The sequence below is a fragment of the Muntiacus reevesi genome, chromosome 7, assembly GCF_963930625.1.
Source record: "Muntiacus reevesi chromosome 7, mMunRee1.1, whole genome shotgun sequence".
NCBI lineage: Eukaryota > Metazoa > Chordata > Mammalia > Artiodactyla > Cervidae > Muntiacus > Muntiacus reevesi.
Window position 1 is genome coordinate 69,071,786 of NC_089255.1, and position 15,418 is coordinate 69,087,203.

General features: G+C 39.6%; 1 protein-coding gene across 1 annotated transcript in view; it reads right to left on the reverse strand.

Annotated features, from left to right (window-relative positions):
• The window catches only part of CCDC175 (coiled-coil domain containing 175), a 72,181-nt gene that overhangs the window by 25,174 nt on the left and 31,589 nt on the right, over window positions 1-15,418 (reverse strand). The window contains exons 9-13 of the mRNA XM_065940314.1: window positions 13,516-13,652; window positions 8,301-8,411; window positions 7,144-7,215; window positions 5,924-6,059; window positions 5,262-5,393 (exon numbers count right to left, since the gene is read on the reverse strand). Of these exons, the coding sequence (XP_065796386.1) occupies window positions 5,262-5,393; window positions 5,924-6,059; window positions 7,144-7,215; window positions 8,301-8,411; window positions 13,516-13,652 (588 nt within the window). The remainder of the gene's footprint in view (window positions 1-5,261; window positions 5,394-5,923; window positions 6,060-7,143; window positions 7,216-8,300; window positions 8,412-13,515; window positions 13,653-15,418) is intronic.

Sequence of the window (15,418 nt, forward strand, 5' to 3'; positions counted from 1 at the left end):
GGAGAATTCACACAATATTCTAGAGTAGAAGGTAAGTTCATTGATGCAGTAAATTCTGTCTTGGACACCTCTTATCCTAAGTTGCATAGAAAGATATCTGGCACACACTAGATATTTAATAAGTATTTGTTGGCTGATTCACTCTCTGGCAATCTATAATGTTAAGAGATTAAATTGCTGGGCTCTCCAAAGATCCTTTCGGTTCTAAAGCTTGACTGCTATGGTTCTATTGCTGTTACTTTATATGTGCTCTGAGATATACTTGAGAAACTTTCTTTCAATTGATCATACGTTATGAAACCTGGAGGAGGGAATGGCAACCCACTCCAGTATTCTTGCCTGGAGAATCCCATGGACAGAGAAGCCTGGGGTGCTACAATCCATGGGGTCGCAAAGAGTCAGACACAACTCAGTGACTAAGCACAAGCACAGTAAAACAAAATATATGCCAGCTCTAAGAAATGTGGATGTAAGTAAGAAATGGGGAGGCAGTAGAAATAAGTGGATATAATACTACAATTAATGGGTTAAAAGTGCCCAAAGCAAAACATGAAAATGCCTGCTTACTCATTCAAACTCAGGTTTTATTTATTTATTTTACATCTTTCTTTTCTTTTTTTTTTTTTTTTTTTATTAGTTGGAGGCTAATTACTTCACAACATTTCAGTGGGTTTTGTCATACATTGACACGAATCAGCCATAGAGTTACACGTATTCCCCATCCCGATCCCCCCTCCCACCTCCCTCTCCACCCGATTCCTCTGGGTCCTCCCAGTGCACCAGGCCCGAGCACTTGTCTCATGCATCCCACCTGGGCTGGTGATCTGTTTTCAGGTTTTATTTAGTTTCAAATGGAATATAGTTGAGTCTCTTTTAGAAAGTCAGGGTGGACTTAAACTAATGACTAAGGCAAAGACAACCAGTTTACATGTACTATCCACTCTCCTGTCTGGTAGCATCAGGACCCCTGAATTTTAGCCGAGCAGATGGCTGCCAACGAGAGTGATTTCTCAGCTTCCCTACTGAGTGTGTTTATGAGCAGAAGTGGGGTATGCCAGTTCTGGGTCCTGCCCCTAAAACAGGAAGAAGTCCATGCCTCCTGGGTCCTTCCTCTTGCCCCTTGCTGGAAGAGGGTTAGAATGGAAGCTGACACTTGGACCCGCAGAAGTTAGCCTCCTGCTGAGGATGGCAGAGCAGCCTTTCCAGCCCTCAACCTCCTCCCTTTCAGTCTGTACCAGGGAAGAGAAATAAAAATCTCTCTTCTGTAATGACCACGTCAGGGGCTTCTTAACTAGATACTAGGACTCTTAAGATTTAAACAGGCCACACCTGACCCAGTTTACTTTTATTTTTTATTTTTATCTAAGGTGAACACACAGATAATTTAAAAGAAACCTAAATGCCAGCAACATCAGGCCTGTCTCCCCAACGGGAGGTGCCCTTTCAACACAGCCAACCAGAGGCTAATGTCCATTGACCCCACCAAAGTGATAACTCAGCCCAAGAGAAAGAGTCCCGCAGGGGTGGATGTGAAGTCCTCCCTGGCTTAGAAGCCTCATAATCAAATTGGAGCCAACATCTTTTGGGCATACCTTCCGAGTCCATACCAGGGACATGCCCTTTTAAAAGAGGCACCAAATCCAGGAAAGCCCAATGCTCTGGTTTCCCATTAGTTATTCTGGTCAAGATGCAGCACACCAATAAAGTGTTGTTCTGCACAAGCAATGTTGCCTGATGATACCTGATAATCCATCTTTATCAGGTTACCAAGGGAAGGAGCCAGAAAATTAAGCTAAAATCAATTTCCCAATAAAAGACAGAGGATTGTTAACCCTTCAGTGCACATCTTGCTTATGTTCACTGTATTTTGGCCTCTTTTTGATAGAGCACCTTGCTTGCCCTAATTACAATAACATAGTGATTTAATGGCTGGATAGGTCCCCTTCCAGACTGTCATTAGAATCCTTATGAATAACATAGAAAGACAAAAACAACATAAAACAGCATAATATAAAATTATTACAATGTAGAATCAGGAGTAAATTTCTCCAGACTGCACTGTTCAGAAACTGAATCATGTATTACCTATACTATGCTCTCTAAAAAAAGAATGGCCTAACAATGGATGCCTTCCTCACATAAGGAAGTGTGTGCATACTTTAATTCATTCCCATTGCCTGCACAAGGGTTAGGCTGCCAGCACCACCCTAACAAGAAACCATGTTCTGTTTTACGCTTGGAGAGAGGACTGGGTACCAGGTGCTGCTGCAGCTCAAGCAAGGGGGGTTTGCCTGCTGGCTCGGCTTCTTGGAGGTGGGCAGCTTCTTCAGATCATTCAAATTCTCCCACAGCTTCCCTGTGTCCTGAGCCGTGTGCATATGTAGCCCAGAGATGAAAGACTCACTATGAAAGCTACTGATTTTGCTTTCCCTCCCTGTGAATTTGGGCTCTGTCCATCCAGAGGTCTTACTACTGGTGAGAATGATCCCACCAAGTGTACAATAACACTCCCATAAACCAATATCTGAGGTTACTGCCTCTCAATTTTGGGCTCCTCATGCCAACTGAACCAAAGGCAGAAATGGGATTCCAATGTGCCTTGGGTTTTTGATGATGATTTTCAAGGGGAAAAGGGATTTATAATAGAAGCACCCAGGCTGCCATCTGTCCATGTCTTTGTGTAAATGAGGCACAGGTGGACACAGCCCTGCAGGGGGCACATAGCCTGGCAAACAGACTATCTGCAGAAATATTCCTATCTGCAGTCTTACCCTTCTAATTTACTTATTTTGCCTTATTTCATTATATAAGCTTGAATGCAGTGTTAAATGGTGTCCTTGTCTTACTCCTGACTGTCCTCACTGGTTTACCATTAAGTATGATGGGTAAACTCTGTCATCTCTGTTTCAAAAATCATCTGAGATGATGACTACCTCTGACCACCCCTCAGTTACCATTCTGAGTCAAGCTACTTAGCATATTGATCTCACTTCCTAATTGGTCTTCCTGTATCCACCACTGCTTTCCTAAGTTCTGCTCAATATAGCACCTAGAGTGATCCTATTTAAGTGAAGGCCATATGATTTCAGAATAAATAATCTTCACTCAGAACCTTCCAATGGCTTCCCAGCCCATGCAGAGCGAAAGAATGTATTCACGAGGACCTACAAGGAGGGGTAGGCCTGGAGTTGCCCCTTTTAGATCTCCCCTCAAGGAAGAATTCAGTGACCTGTGGCAAGGGAAGTGGCTGGCTGACAGCCTCCAGGGTGGTTGGCTCCTTCAGAGCGACCTTGGCTATCTAGCCAAGACCGTGCTCTTCAGCGGCCTCCAACTAACTGTGTGAGCAAGGAGATGGTACAAGGGTGAGGCCATTTCTGCCCAAGGCAGGCCTCTTGCTGTGGATAATCCTTGCTAGGAGCTCCCCAGAGAGAGTCTGCAGCCTACAGAGTGGCCCACGCCTAATCCTTTCATAGGCATTACACCCTAATAAACATTTGAACTCCAAATTCCATGTCAGCATCTGCTTCTGGAAGATGAGTCCCCGGCCGGCTGGTACTCTCCCCTATGCTGCTGCAGCCACGCTGCCTCCCTGTCATCCCTCAAATAGAAAGTCTTGTCTCAGAATCCTGAGGCTCAGCATGTCCTCTGCCTGGAGCCACCTTCTCCAGATGTCTGCACACCACACTTCCTCATATCCCTCAGGGCTGTACCCTTTTCTGACTCCCTGTTTAAAATGGCACATAGACTGCATTATATACACTCACCCTAGTCTACTTTCCTGTTTTTATTTTCTCTATAACGTTTATTGCCATTGAAAATATCACATGTTCTACTGTTTATTTTCAATCACCCCCCCACCCCAATGGAATGTTTCATAAGGACAAAGCTCTTTATCCGTCCCCCTCCCTTTTAAAAATTTCTGTTTTTCAAAATTTAGAAGGATACTGAGCACCCAGACATGCTATGACCAATGGAGAAATGCTTTCCACCTTGCTGCTTCTTCCTTCTGTTCCTTCTAATTTTGTATGTGTTTGTGCAATGCTTTCTTTCCCTTGTTTGTTCCCTGAGTTGTGCCAGTTTCCATTTCCCCTCTTGCTATTTCTGGTCATCCCCTTCTGACGTCTCTTCCCTGAGTTCCTGTATTTCCACGCTGCTAATCTTCCTTGGCACCTCTATGAACTTTTTTCTGAATTCAGAGTTGAATGTTGAATCATAGTTTTCAACTGTTCCAGAACAATTTTTTGAGTGTTCTTCATTTTATGAAAGTTTCATTCCCCCTTCACCTGTTTTTCTCATAGTATTTTTGTGCAGAAGATTTTTCTGCTTCTAGAATTGACTTTTTCTGGGACCATTTATCTGCAGAGTGTTTCTGCAGGGCATGGCAGAGTGTGTGCGGCCATGGTTGAGGGCGGAGAGTGGGCTTGGATCAGGGGAAGATCTAAACTTTGAAATGTAAGGACTGCCTATTCCTTGCTACAGCAAGGCACTGCTGCCTTCAAATAAAGCTGCTCTTTGGAGTAGCCAGGCCTTTTTCCCTCTCTTCAAACTGAATCAAGTTCAGGAAGTCTTCTATTACCGCTTCTTTACTTCTCAGCTACTTTATTAACGGTGGTCTCCAAGAAACATGCCCTTGCCTGTCAAGGTAACACCATCACCTTGTCAGCTTTTAGTTTTCTATTGTTTCCACTCTGCCCTGTGAGTCTTTTTCTCCAGCATCCATGTCCTATTCTATCCCAGGGCAGCCCCCGGCAGTTTCCAGGCCAGTACCATGCCCTCTCTTTAAGGAGAACCTCTGAGATTGGCCTTCTAGGTCTCCCTCACCCTTCACTCCTCTCCCCCACTGTCACCTCTTTCAGCTCTGCATGATTTTCCCCAATACTCCACCTTATCTCCATGGATTTTTGCCAGCACTTCTACATAACTTGGAGCGTGTGATTTTTTTTAACTAAAAAAATATTTCTTGTTGCTCTATTTCTTTTTTAGGAAAAGAAGAAATATTCAGAATTTAATCGTAGTCTTATTCAAACTAGAAGATTTACTTTACATTTAATTGAATAGTTGAGGAGATACCCTGGAGAAGGGAAAGGCTACCCACTCCAGTATTCTGGCCTGGAGAATTCCATGAACTGTATAGTCCATAGGGCTGCAAAGAGTCAGACACAACTGAGCAACTTTCACTTTCACTAACTGAATAGCATGAAATATACCCACCCCTTCATACAGCCACAAAAAATTGTTCTTAGATATAAAATAAAACTTACTTCAAACTTGCTTAATTCTTGAATTAACTTTTGTTCTTTGATAACAAATGCATCCTCCTCTTGTTTTAAGTCTAATGTAAGTTGTTCTATCTGTGCCACAAACTCGTTGATATCGTGTTGTCTAATACTGGTCTAATTAGGGAAAAAATGAGAATTTATCATCTGTCTTGTAGCAGTCAGTATTATATTTTCAAACAGTCAGATAAATCAATAGCTTTCTGCATCACATTTGGCTAATTTGTCTCAGTAACTACTGGGGGGGGGGGATGTTTTTTCCCTTCAGAGATTAATTTCTTCACCAAACAACATGTGTAAATGGCATTAGGAAGTTGGGCATGGAACCAGTAGGGGCTGGAGGGTAGGCAGAGGATAAATATAGGAGCTAAATAAATGATGCTTAGTCCCTTTATTTTTAGAGATAGTTTCCCTAAACTCTGTCCTCAAGTTTCAGTTACATACTTCAAAATCATATTCTGGAGAGAATTGCTATTTTACTAAATTCCTACAGTTAATACACAGCAAATGGATACATTTCTTAAGAAAGTTACATAATTTACTCTAGACATGAAACCAGCAATAAGGTAAAGCATAATGAAATACTGAAGAATTACTGATATGCAATCAATAAAGAGAGCGAACACAAGCTCCTTGAGTTCCTTTACCTCTTCTATTAATTCATTGCGCCTATTTTCAGCTTCTTGAATTTTATCTATAAGTTCTTTTATTTCATCTTTTATATTTTTGATCCAACGTGCATGTTTTTTTCGCAAACAAGCTATTTTCCACTGAGCTATAATACTGGAGATGAGAACAAAAAGAATTATCGTCAAACTGACATCACAGTTCATTGAAAAGATGAAGGAATTCAAGGCAAAACAAATAGTATTATGATCATACAAAATTATCTGTGCTATTGATGATGCAGACTAGGCACATTAGTTGAAAAAATAAGACAAAACATTAACTGCCCAAATGCCATCTCTGCAAGCTGCTTCACACGAAGTTGTGTCAGTACATTCAGCAGGGCGGTCGACAAACCACAATTGATAGCTTACCTCCTCTATAAAAGGGTAGAAATGGGGAAGGCTCAGGGGTTGGTGAAAAAGGAGAAGTCCCAGACAGAAACGGAAAAGGAATTACCTAAATTACTCAAAGTGCTAGTAAGAAGTCTCAAGCTCCTGAATTCTCAAATTTTCCTCTCCACCATAACATAATAAAGATAACTAGAGAAGAGTAAAAATGTGCAACTAGAGTCTTGTAAATAGTATAATAACAATGACAACAACAATAAAATATACCTAAGTATCTGCGGGTGTTTAAGTTTCTAGGTGCTGGGCCCTGGGCTATACACTTCACATAGATCATCTCATTTATCATTCATGCAATCTTACAAGGCAGGGACTACTATCATTCCTCACTTTATAGGGATGGGAACAGAGAGATATTGAATAACTTAGCCCTGGTCATAGAGCTAACAAGAGGCAAAACAACCAAATACTGAGGCAAAACAACCAAATAGTTCATCTGCTGAGGCTGTGTGCTTAACCACTCTCCTCTGTCCCTTCACATCACCTTCCTTAAGGGTCCACATAGGCCGCCTGGATGAGTAAGACTCATTGTCACAAATCTTGACAATTATATTCTGGTGACTTCGCATGATTGGAATGAAAAACTTTGTTTCTGTTCAATTAACAAAATATCAAACTAACAAACACATCTAGAGCCAAGAGAACTAAGACAATTTAATTTTGCGGGAAATAACTTCCATGGACTCTAGCAACCAACAAGCACTCTGATTTCTTCCAACTTTGGGGCACTGTTAATTAAGACAACATACAGTACTTATGATATAAATACGCTTTTTTTTTTTTTTTTTTTTTACCATCTCTGAGTTTCTCTTTCCATGTTTTCATTCAGGATTTTTATTTGTTTCCGATATACTTCCTTTGTTGCTCTAAAAATGAGAAAAACATATTGGATTTTGCATTTATGGGAGCTGTCAAATGTATAATAGACTTAATATAATTCTTCACAACAATGCAACCTTATTGTGGTAGCACAATAAGGCTACCATCTAATTGGGAGACAAAACACCAGTACAACTAAAGATTTTAGTGCCAGACTAATGGAAAGACAATTACAATTTTCTGGCCAGTGCAAACTGATTTTGCAAGTTTTGAAGCCAAGAATAAGGAAGAACAGCTTTTGGCGAGGCAGTTGAGGACAGGTTATTAGAGAATAATATTTAATAGGGGGAAGAACATGGAGGTGATATCTCACCAAGGAAAAGACATCATCATTTGCAAACACACAGAGGAAAGGAGCAGATAGTCAGGACGCTTGGGACTGAGGCAAACTTACTGCATACAGAGGACATGAAGGGAAATAACTATGACATAGGAAGGGTTTAGGTCAACAAATTGGTGAGGAACTCTGGATTTTAGATTGAGTTCTGATTTGCTGCAATGTATAATTTAGACATTATACACAGGTATAGGGGGCTTCCCTGGTAGCTCAGATGGTAAAGAATCTGCCTGTAATGCGGAGACTCAGGTTCAATCCCCGGGTGGGGGAAGAGCCCCTGGAGAAGGAAATGGCAACCCACTCTAGTATTCTTGACTGGGAAATCCCATGGACAGAGGAGCCTGGCGAGTTACAGCGCATGGGATCTCAAAGAGTCCGTCACGACTGAGCGACTATAAACTTCACTTTCTTCCATAACTTAGAAAGCCAATATAGATTCCGGAATTAGTGATAAGTAGTAATTAAGAATGGAAGATGTGCTTGTGGATCTGTGGTGGAGGGGAATGTGGAGACTCTAATGTAGGTATTAGAAGCAGCTTATGTAGACCTCAGCATCTGTCTATCCTTTCATTGAAAGATTGAATAATAATGACCTTTCTGGACTGTAAAATAGAGATAGACAACTATGAACCTCCTTTTCTATAGTATATTTCAAATTTTACAGGCTTATTACCATTTATTAAAAAATAAATGCAGAGGAAGGAAGATTAAAATGTTCAAAGGTAATAAACATACCGATGAAGCTCACCGAGAGTGACAAGTCCTTCTTCCATATTTTTGATGTCTACTTTTCTTTTTGATAGGAAGTTTTCTTTCTGAGCTATGAATGCCAGTTGTTTTTGATTTCTACCATGAAAAAATAGTTATCATACGTTGAACGTTGAAATCATTTTTAACTCCTTAGCATAAGAAAATATGCAATCAAAAACAAGAATTCAGAAAGTAGTTTGGAAATTTCAGTTCAGGAACTATTTACCAGATAAATTAGTAAAAAATAGAAACAAAGCTTTTTCCTAGTAGTGGCTAGCTCTAAATTTATGAAAATCTTCAAGCCATGAAAAGAACATTAATTGTAATAGTAACCATAAAATCACAAGAATATTTCAATAGCACTTTGCCTTGCTGAGTGGGTGTGTCTCTTTTAATGAATTTATCAATTCTGGTATTTTATTTTGGAAAATGTGAAGGAATCAATCAGACTAACTTTATTTTTTTTTTTTCCTATTTATTTATTTTTTAAATATTATTTTATTAGTTGGAGGCCAATCACTTCACAACATTTTGGTGGGTTTTGTCATACATTGACATGAATCAGCCATATAGTTACACGTATTCCCCATCCCGATCCCCCCTCCCACCTCCCTCTCCACCCGACTCCTCAGGGTCCTCCCAGGGCACCAGGCCCGAGCACTTGACTCATGCATCCCACCTGGGCTGGTGGTCTGTTTCACCATAGATAATATACATGCTGTTCTTTCAAAACATCCCACCCTCACGTTCTCCCCCAGAGTTCAAAAGTCTGTTCTGTACTTCTGTGTCTCTTTTTCTGTTTTGCATATAGGGTTATCGCTACCATCTGTCTAAATTCCGTATATATGTGTTAGTATACTGTAATGTTCTTTATCTTTCTGGCTTACTTCACTCTGTATAATGGGCTCCAGTTTCATCCATCTCATTAGAACTGATTCAAATGAATTCTTTTTAACGGCTGAGTAATATTCCATGGTGTATATGTACCACAGCTTCCTTATCCATTCATCTGCTGATGGGCATCTGGGTTGCTTCCATGTCCTGGCTATTATAAACAGTGCTGCGATGAACATTGGGGTGCACGTGTCTCTTTCAGATCTGGATTCCTCAGTGTGTATGCCCAGAAATGGTATTGCTGGGTCATATGGCAGTTCTATTTCCAGTTTTTTAAGAAATCTCCACACTGTTTTCCATAGTGGCTGTACTAGTTTGCATTCCCACCAACAGTGTAAGAGGGTTCCCTTTTCTCCACACCCTCACCAGCATTTATTGCTTGTAGACTTTTGGATAGCAGCCATCCTGACTGGCGTGTAATGGTACCTCATTGTGGTTTTGATTTGCATTTCTCTGATGATGAGTGATGTTGAGCATCTTTTCATGTGTTTGTTAGCCATCTGTATGTCTTCTTTGGAGAAATGTCTGTTTAGTTCTTTGGCCCATTTTTTGATTGGGTCGTTTATTTTTCTGGAATTGAGCTTCAGGAGTTGCTTGTATATTTTTGAGATTAATCCTTTGTTTGTTTCCTCATTTGTTATTATTTTCTCCCAATCTGAGGGCTGTCTTTTCACCTTACTTATAGTTTCCTTTGTTGTGCAAAAGCTTTTAATTTTCATTAGGTCCCATTTGTTTATTTTTGCTTTTATTTCCAATATTCTGGGAGGTGGGTCATAGAAGATCTTGCTGTGATGTATGTCGGAGAGTGTTTTGCCTATGTTCTCCTCTAGGAGTTTTATAGTTTCTGGTCTTACATTTAGATCTTTAATCCATTTTGAGTTTATTTTTGTGTATGGTGTTAGGAAGTGTTCTAGTTTCATTCTTTTACAAGTGGTTGACCAGTTTTCCCAGCACCACTTGTTAAAGAGATTGTCTTTTTTCCATTGTATATCCTTGCCTCCTTTGTCAAAGATAAGGTGTCCATAGGTTCGTGGATTTATCTCTGGGCTTTCTATTCTGTTCCATTGATCTATATTTCTGTCTTTGTGCCAGTACCATACTGTCTTGATGACTGTGGCTTTGTAGTAGAGTCTGAAGTCAGGCAGGTTGATTCCTCCAGTTCCATTCTTCTTTCTCAAGATTACTTTGGCTATTCGAGGTTTTTTGTATTTCCATACAATTTGTGAAATTATTTGTTCTAGTTCTGTGAAAAATACCGTTGGTAGCTTGATAGGGATTGCATTGAATCTATAGATTGCTTTGGGTAGAATAGCCATTTTGACAATATTGATTCTTCCAATCCATGAACATGGTATGTTTCTCCATCTGTTTGTGTCCTCTTTGATTTCTTTCATCAGTGTTTTATAGTTTTCTATGTATAGGTCTTTTGTTTCTTTAGGTAGATATACTCCTAAGTATTTTATTCTTTTTGTTGCAATGGTGAATGGTATTGTTTCCTTAATTTCTCTTTCTGTTTTTTCATTGTTAGTGTATAGGAATGCAAGGGATTTCTGTGTGTTAATTTTATATCCTGCAACTTTACTATATTCATTAATTAGCTCTAGTAATTTTCTGGAAGAGTCTTTAGGGTTTTCTATGTAGAGGATCATGTCATCTGCAAACAGCAAGAGTTTCACTTCTTCTTTTCCTATCTGGATTCCTTTTATGTCTTTTTCTGCTCTGATTGCCGTGGCCAAAACTTCCAACACTATGTTGAATAGTAGTGGTGAGAGTGGGCATCCTTGTCTTGTTCCTGATTTCAGAGGAAATGCTTTCAATTTTTCACCATTGAGGGTGATGCTTGCTGTGGGTTTGTCATATATAGCTTTTATTATGTTGAGGTATGTTCCTTCTATTCCTGCTTTCTGGAGAGTTTTAATCATAAATGAGTGTTGAATTTTGTCAAAGGCTTTCTCTGCATCTATTGAGATAATCATATGGTTTTTATCTTTCAATTTGTTAATGTGGTGTATTACGTTGATTGATTTGCGGATATTAAAGAATCTTTGCATTCCTGGGATAAAGCCCACTTGGTCATGGTGTATGATTTTTTTAATATGTTGTTGGATTCTGTTTGCTAGAATTTTGTTAAGGATTTTTGCATCTATGTTCATCAGTGATATTGGCCTGTAGTTTTCTTTTTTTGTGGCATCTTTGTCTGGTTTTGGAATTAGGGTGATGGTGGCCTCATAGAATGAGTTTGGAAGTTTACCTTCTTCTGCAATTTTCTGGAAGAAGAATTCAGCTGTGAAGCCATCTGGTCCTGGGCTTTTGTTTGCTGGAAGATTTCTGATTACAGTTTCGATTTCCTTGCTTGTGATGGCTCTGTTAAGATCTTCTATTTCTTCCTGCTTCAGTTTTGGAAAGTTATACTTTTCTAAGAATTTGTCCATTTCATCCAAGTTGTCCATTTTATTGGCATAGAGCTGCTGGTAGTAGTCTCTTATGATCCTTTGTATTTCAGTGTTGCAATCAGACTAACTTTAGATAGTGGTCTATCTCTTCCTAGCAGTGTGACCTTGAAAAGAGACTTCACCTATGGATAAGCTTCAGTTTCGCTGTCCATAAAATGGGGACCATAATACCTATCTCACTGGTTATAAGAGTTTAAATGAAATGTAAAGTGCTGAAGCCAGTGAGCAGCACCCATGAGAAATTCTCTGAACAGTGATTATTTTTTGTCCCTAACTTACAGCGTGAATAATGGAAAGTTTACGATTTTGTTCAAATTTCCAGACATTGATAGGATGCACATGCCTGTAACAGGAAGTACTTTATCTAAGCATCTCATCTTCTTCAAAACGTCTATGGACTGAATTGTGTCATCCTACAAATTCATTTGTTGAAGCCTTAGACCCCAGTGAAATGATATTTGAAGATGGGCTCTTTGGGAAGACATTAGATCTCTATGAGGTCATGAGGGTAGAGTCCTCATGGTAAGACTAGTGCCCTCGTAAGCAGAGATACCAGACAGCTCTATCTCTCTATCTCCCTTCTGTGAGGACACAGCAAGAAGATGGTTGACCATCTTCTACATGCGAGTTAGGAAGAGAGTTCTCACCAGAATCTGGCCATGCTGGCACCCAGATGTTAGATGTCCAGCTTCCAGAACTATGAGAAATAAATTTCAGTCATTTAAATCTCCCCGTCTATGATAATTTCTTATGGCAGCCCAAGTTGAAGAGGACAAATACCAATAACAGTAGTAAATGTTTCAGGGCTACAATTATTTGTCACCAGAACATCTTATGATTCAAACTGATAACTTAGTATTGATCTAAGGAAGTTATTGCCTGAAGAATACTAACTGTATCATTCTTAGTAGGCTATTCAATTGGATAAGATAAAAAGATTGTAGGAACTCTCTGTATCATAAATACTACAACAATGACCATAAATTCAGCTTCACATAAGTGGGCCTGAACACCATAATTACACTTCCATGTGACTTAATTTTAAGTGTAGTAATGGATTATTACTAATATAATTCATTAGGAAAACACTGGTGAATGCCCATTACCTGCTAAGCAATGGAAAAGATCCTGAGGATATAGTGCTAAGATGGAGCAACTGCGCTGATCTGTCATAGCTCAGTGGGACAAAGTGATGTGTACCCAGGTGATAACAATTCAATGACTAATGAAAAAGAGTGACCTCAGAGTCATGTTTCATAGGGGCCATTCTGGCGAGATGGAGATAGATAAGTTAGGGGTGGTAAAACAGAAAGTGGGAAGAACTTCTGAGAGGCAAACCAAAGCAAAGAGGCTAAAAGGGGTGAAAACAGTGGAGTTGGATAGGAGGACAGGATATATTTGAGAAATATTTGGGAGGTGGAACTGACAAACATTGGTGCTTCCTGGTAAAATATAGGAGTTTTCTTGAATACTTTCCCAGTCTCTGGGTTAGGGGATTATGTCAATGACCAGATCTTTTTCTGAGATAGGAAATTTAAGTGCAGAGCCAGTTTCTGATGACAGTAGATCTCACAGTTTCTCTAGGCAGTCTTATGGAGTTAAAATGCAGTTATTCTTCCAAGAATCTGGGGTAGAAGTAAAAATAATAGGTTTGGTGTTTATGGATTTGATCTGACCCATATGAGGAAAGCATTATTCAGTATGTATAGAGGCAAATTTGGGGCCTATTTATGACTGGATAAAGAATATTTCACTGTTGTCGATAGATTTTAAAACTAGGATAAGCTTAAATAGAGAAGCAACCCACAACTATAGTATGTTGAGTCATGTATAGGTCATGGATAGAAACATACTCAGAATAAATTTTCCGTTTCTGCATGAAAACTTTATCCTCTTCATTTAAGACAATCTTATATTGCCTGGAAACTGTTTGCAATTTCTCTCGTAGAGTTTTGTTGTCTAAATGACATTTGTGTAACTTTTCAGCCATCTAGGAAAAAGAAAAGGAATTGAAGTAGAGGATTTGTGTCATGGTTTCTCTGATGGGCAACTCACTAGAGCACTGAGCATATTAACACCCATATAAGACGATGCCTTAAATGTTGAGTAATTTATTTCCACATCAGATATGTAATTGTACACTTGGGACCTCAAATATGACAAATGTATAGAAAGGTAATAAACACTGATGAGAAGCCATAAAGTAATAATTCACATTGAAATAAGACTTAATAAAGTAGGATCATTCAGCAAGATCTGTATGTCCTTTTCTCAGAAGATAAATTATACCAAGGGGGAAAAAACATATCATCAGTAGGAACTCTTGCTCAAAACCTCTTTGAGTAGATATTATGCTTACCTTTTCTTAAATATTTCTATTCAAGGACAAAAGACAGTAAACATTAATTTTCTGAATGAGATAAGAACTTGGTGCTTGGATGTCTCAACTGAATGGCTTCAAATGAGGTAAGAAAGTTAGGAAGGAATGGTGGGCTAAGGATCACTGAAATAGCAGGATGAAAGGAATCTAAAAAGTGTTGCAGAATAAGATAATGAGGAATTAGTAGGCCTAATTCTATAAAAAAGCAAAAATCCAGACTGGTAAGCCTAGCACTGAAAACTCTTATTCTGATATTGGTGGTTGTAGTTTAGTCACTAAGTTGTGTCCACCTTTTGCGACCCCATGGCCTGCAGCCCACCAGGCTCCTCTGTCCATTGAACTTCCCAGGCAAGAATATTGGAGTGGGTTACCATTTCCTTCTCCAGGGGGATCTTCCTGACCCAGGGATTGAGCCCACATCTCCTGCATTGCAGGCAGATTCTTTATGACCAGGAAAGTCCTTTTACTCTGAGGACATTTATTAATATAGAAGAAATCATTTGGAAACTGAGGTTTGGTTCTCTTACTTGACATGGGGGACAAAAGTAAATACTTAGAGCTCATCCAGGTGTTAAACCTGATAAAACCTCCCACCACTTTAGTCTGGGATCCCAAAGAGCTTTACTCTCTGAAAAAAAAGTGAATTAAAAGCTAACAAGCATGGTCAGTCACTCACTCATGCAATCCCATGGATTGTAGCCTGCAAGGTTACTCATCCATGGAAATCTCCAAGCAAGAATACTGAAGTGGGTAATCATTCCCTTTTTCCAGTAGTCATGTATGGATGTGCGAGTTGGACTATAAAGAAAGCTAAGTACCTAAGAATTGATGCTTTTGAACTGTGGTGTTGGAGAAGACTCTTGGACTGCAAGGAAATCAAACTAGTCCATCCTAAAGGAACTCAGTCCTGATTATTCATTGGAAGGACTGATGTTGAAGCTGAAACTCCAATACTTTGGCCACGTGATGTGAAAAACTGAAGTTCATTGGAAAGCACTCAGGGAAAGATTAAAAGCAGGAGAAGAAGGGGACGACAGAGGATGAGATGGTTGGATGGCATCACTGACTTGATGGACATAAGTTTGAGCAAACCCCAGGAGTTGGTGATGGACAGGGAAACCTGGCATGCTGCAGTCTATGGGGTCACAAAGAGTCAGATACGATTGAGTGACTGAACAGAACTGACCTGAAGCATGGTCAAGCATGACTTCAGTCACCAGGGAACCTAAAGGTGGATTTAGAAAGTTTAGAACTGGTAACATCCCAGGTATCTGACAAAAGTGAATAAAATCTGCATCTGAGAAATATACTGTCATCCTATACCTCAAATTGTTTCTACAAATGCCTTTTTTGAAGAACACTGTCCAGTTTCCTAC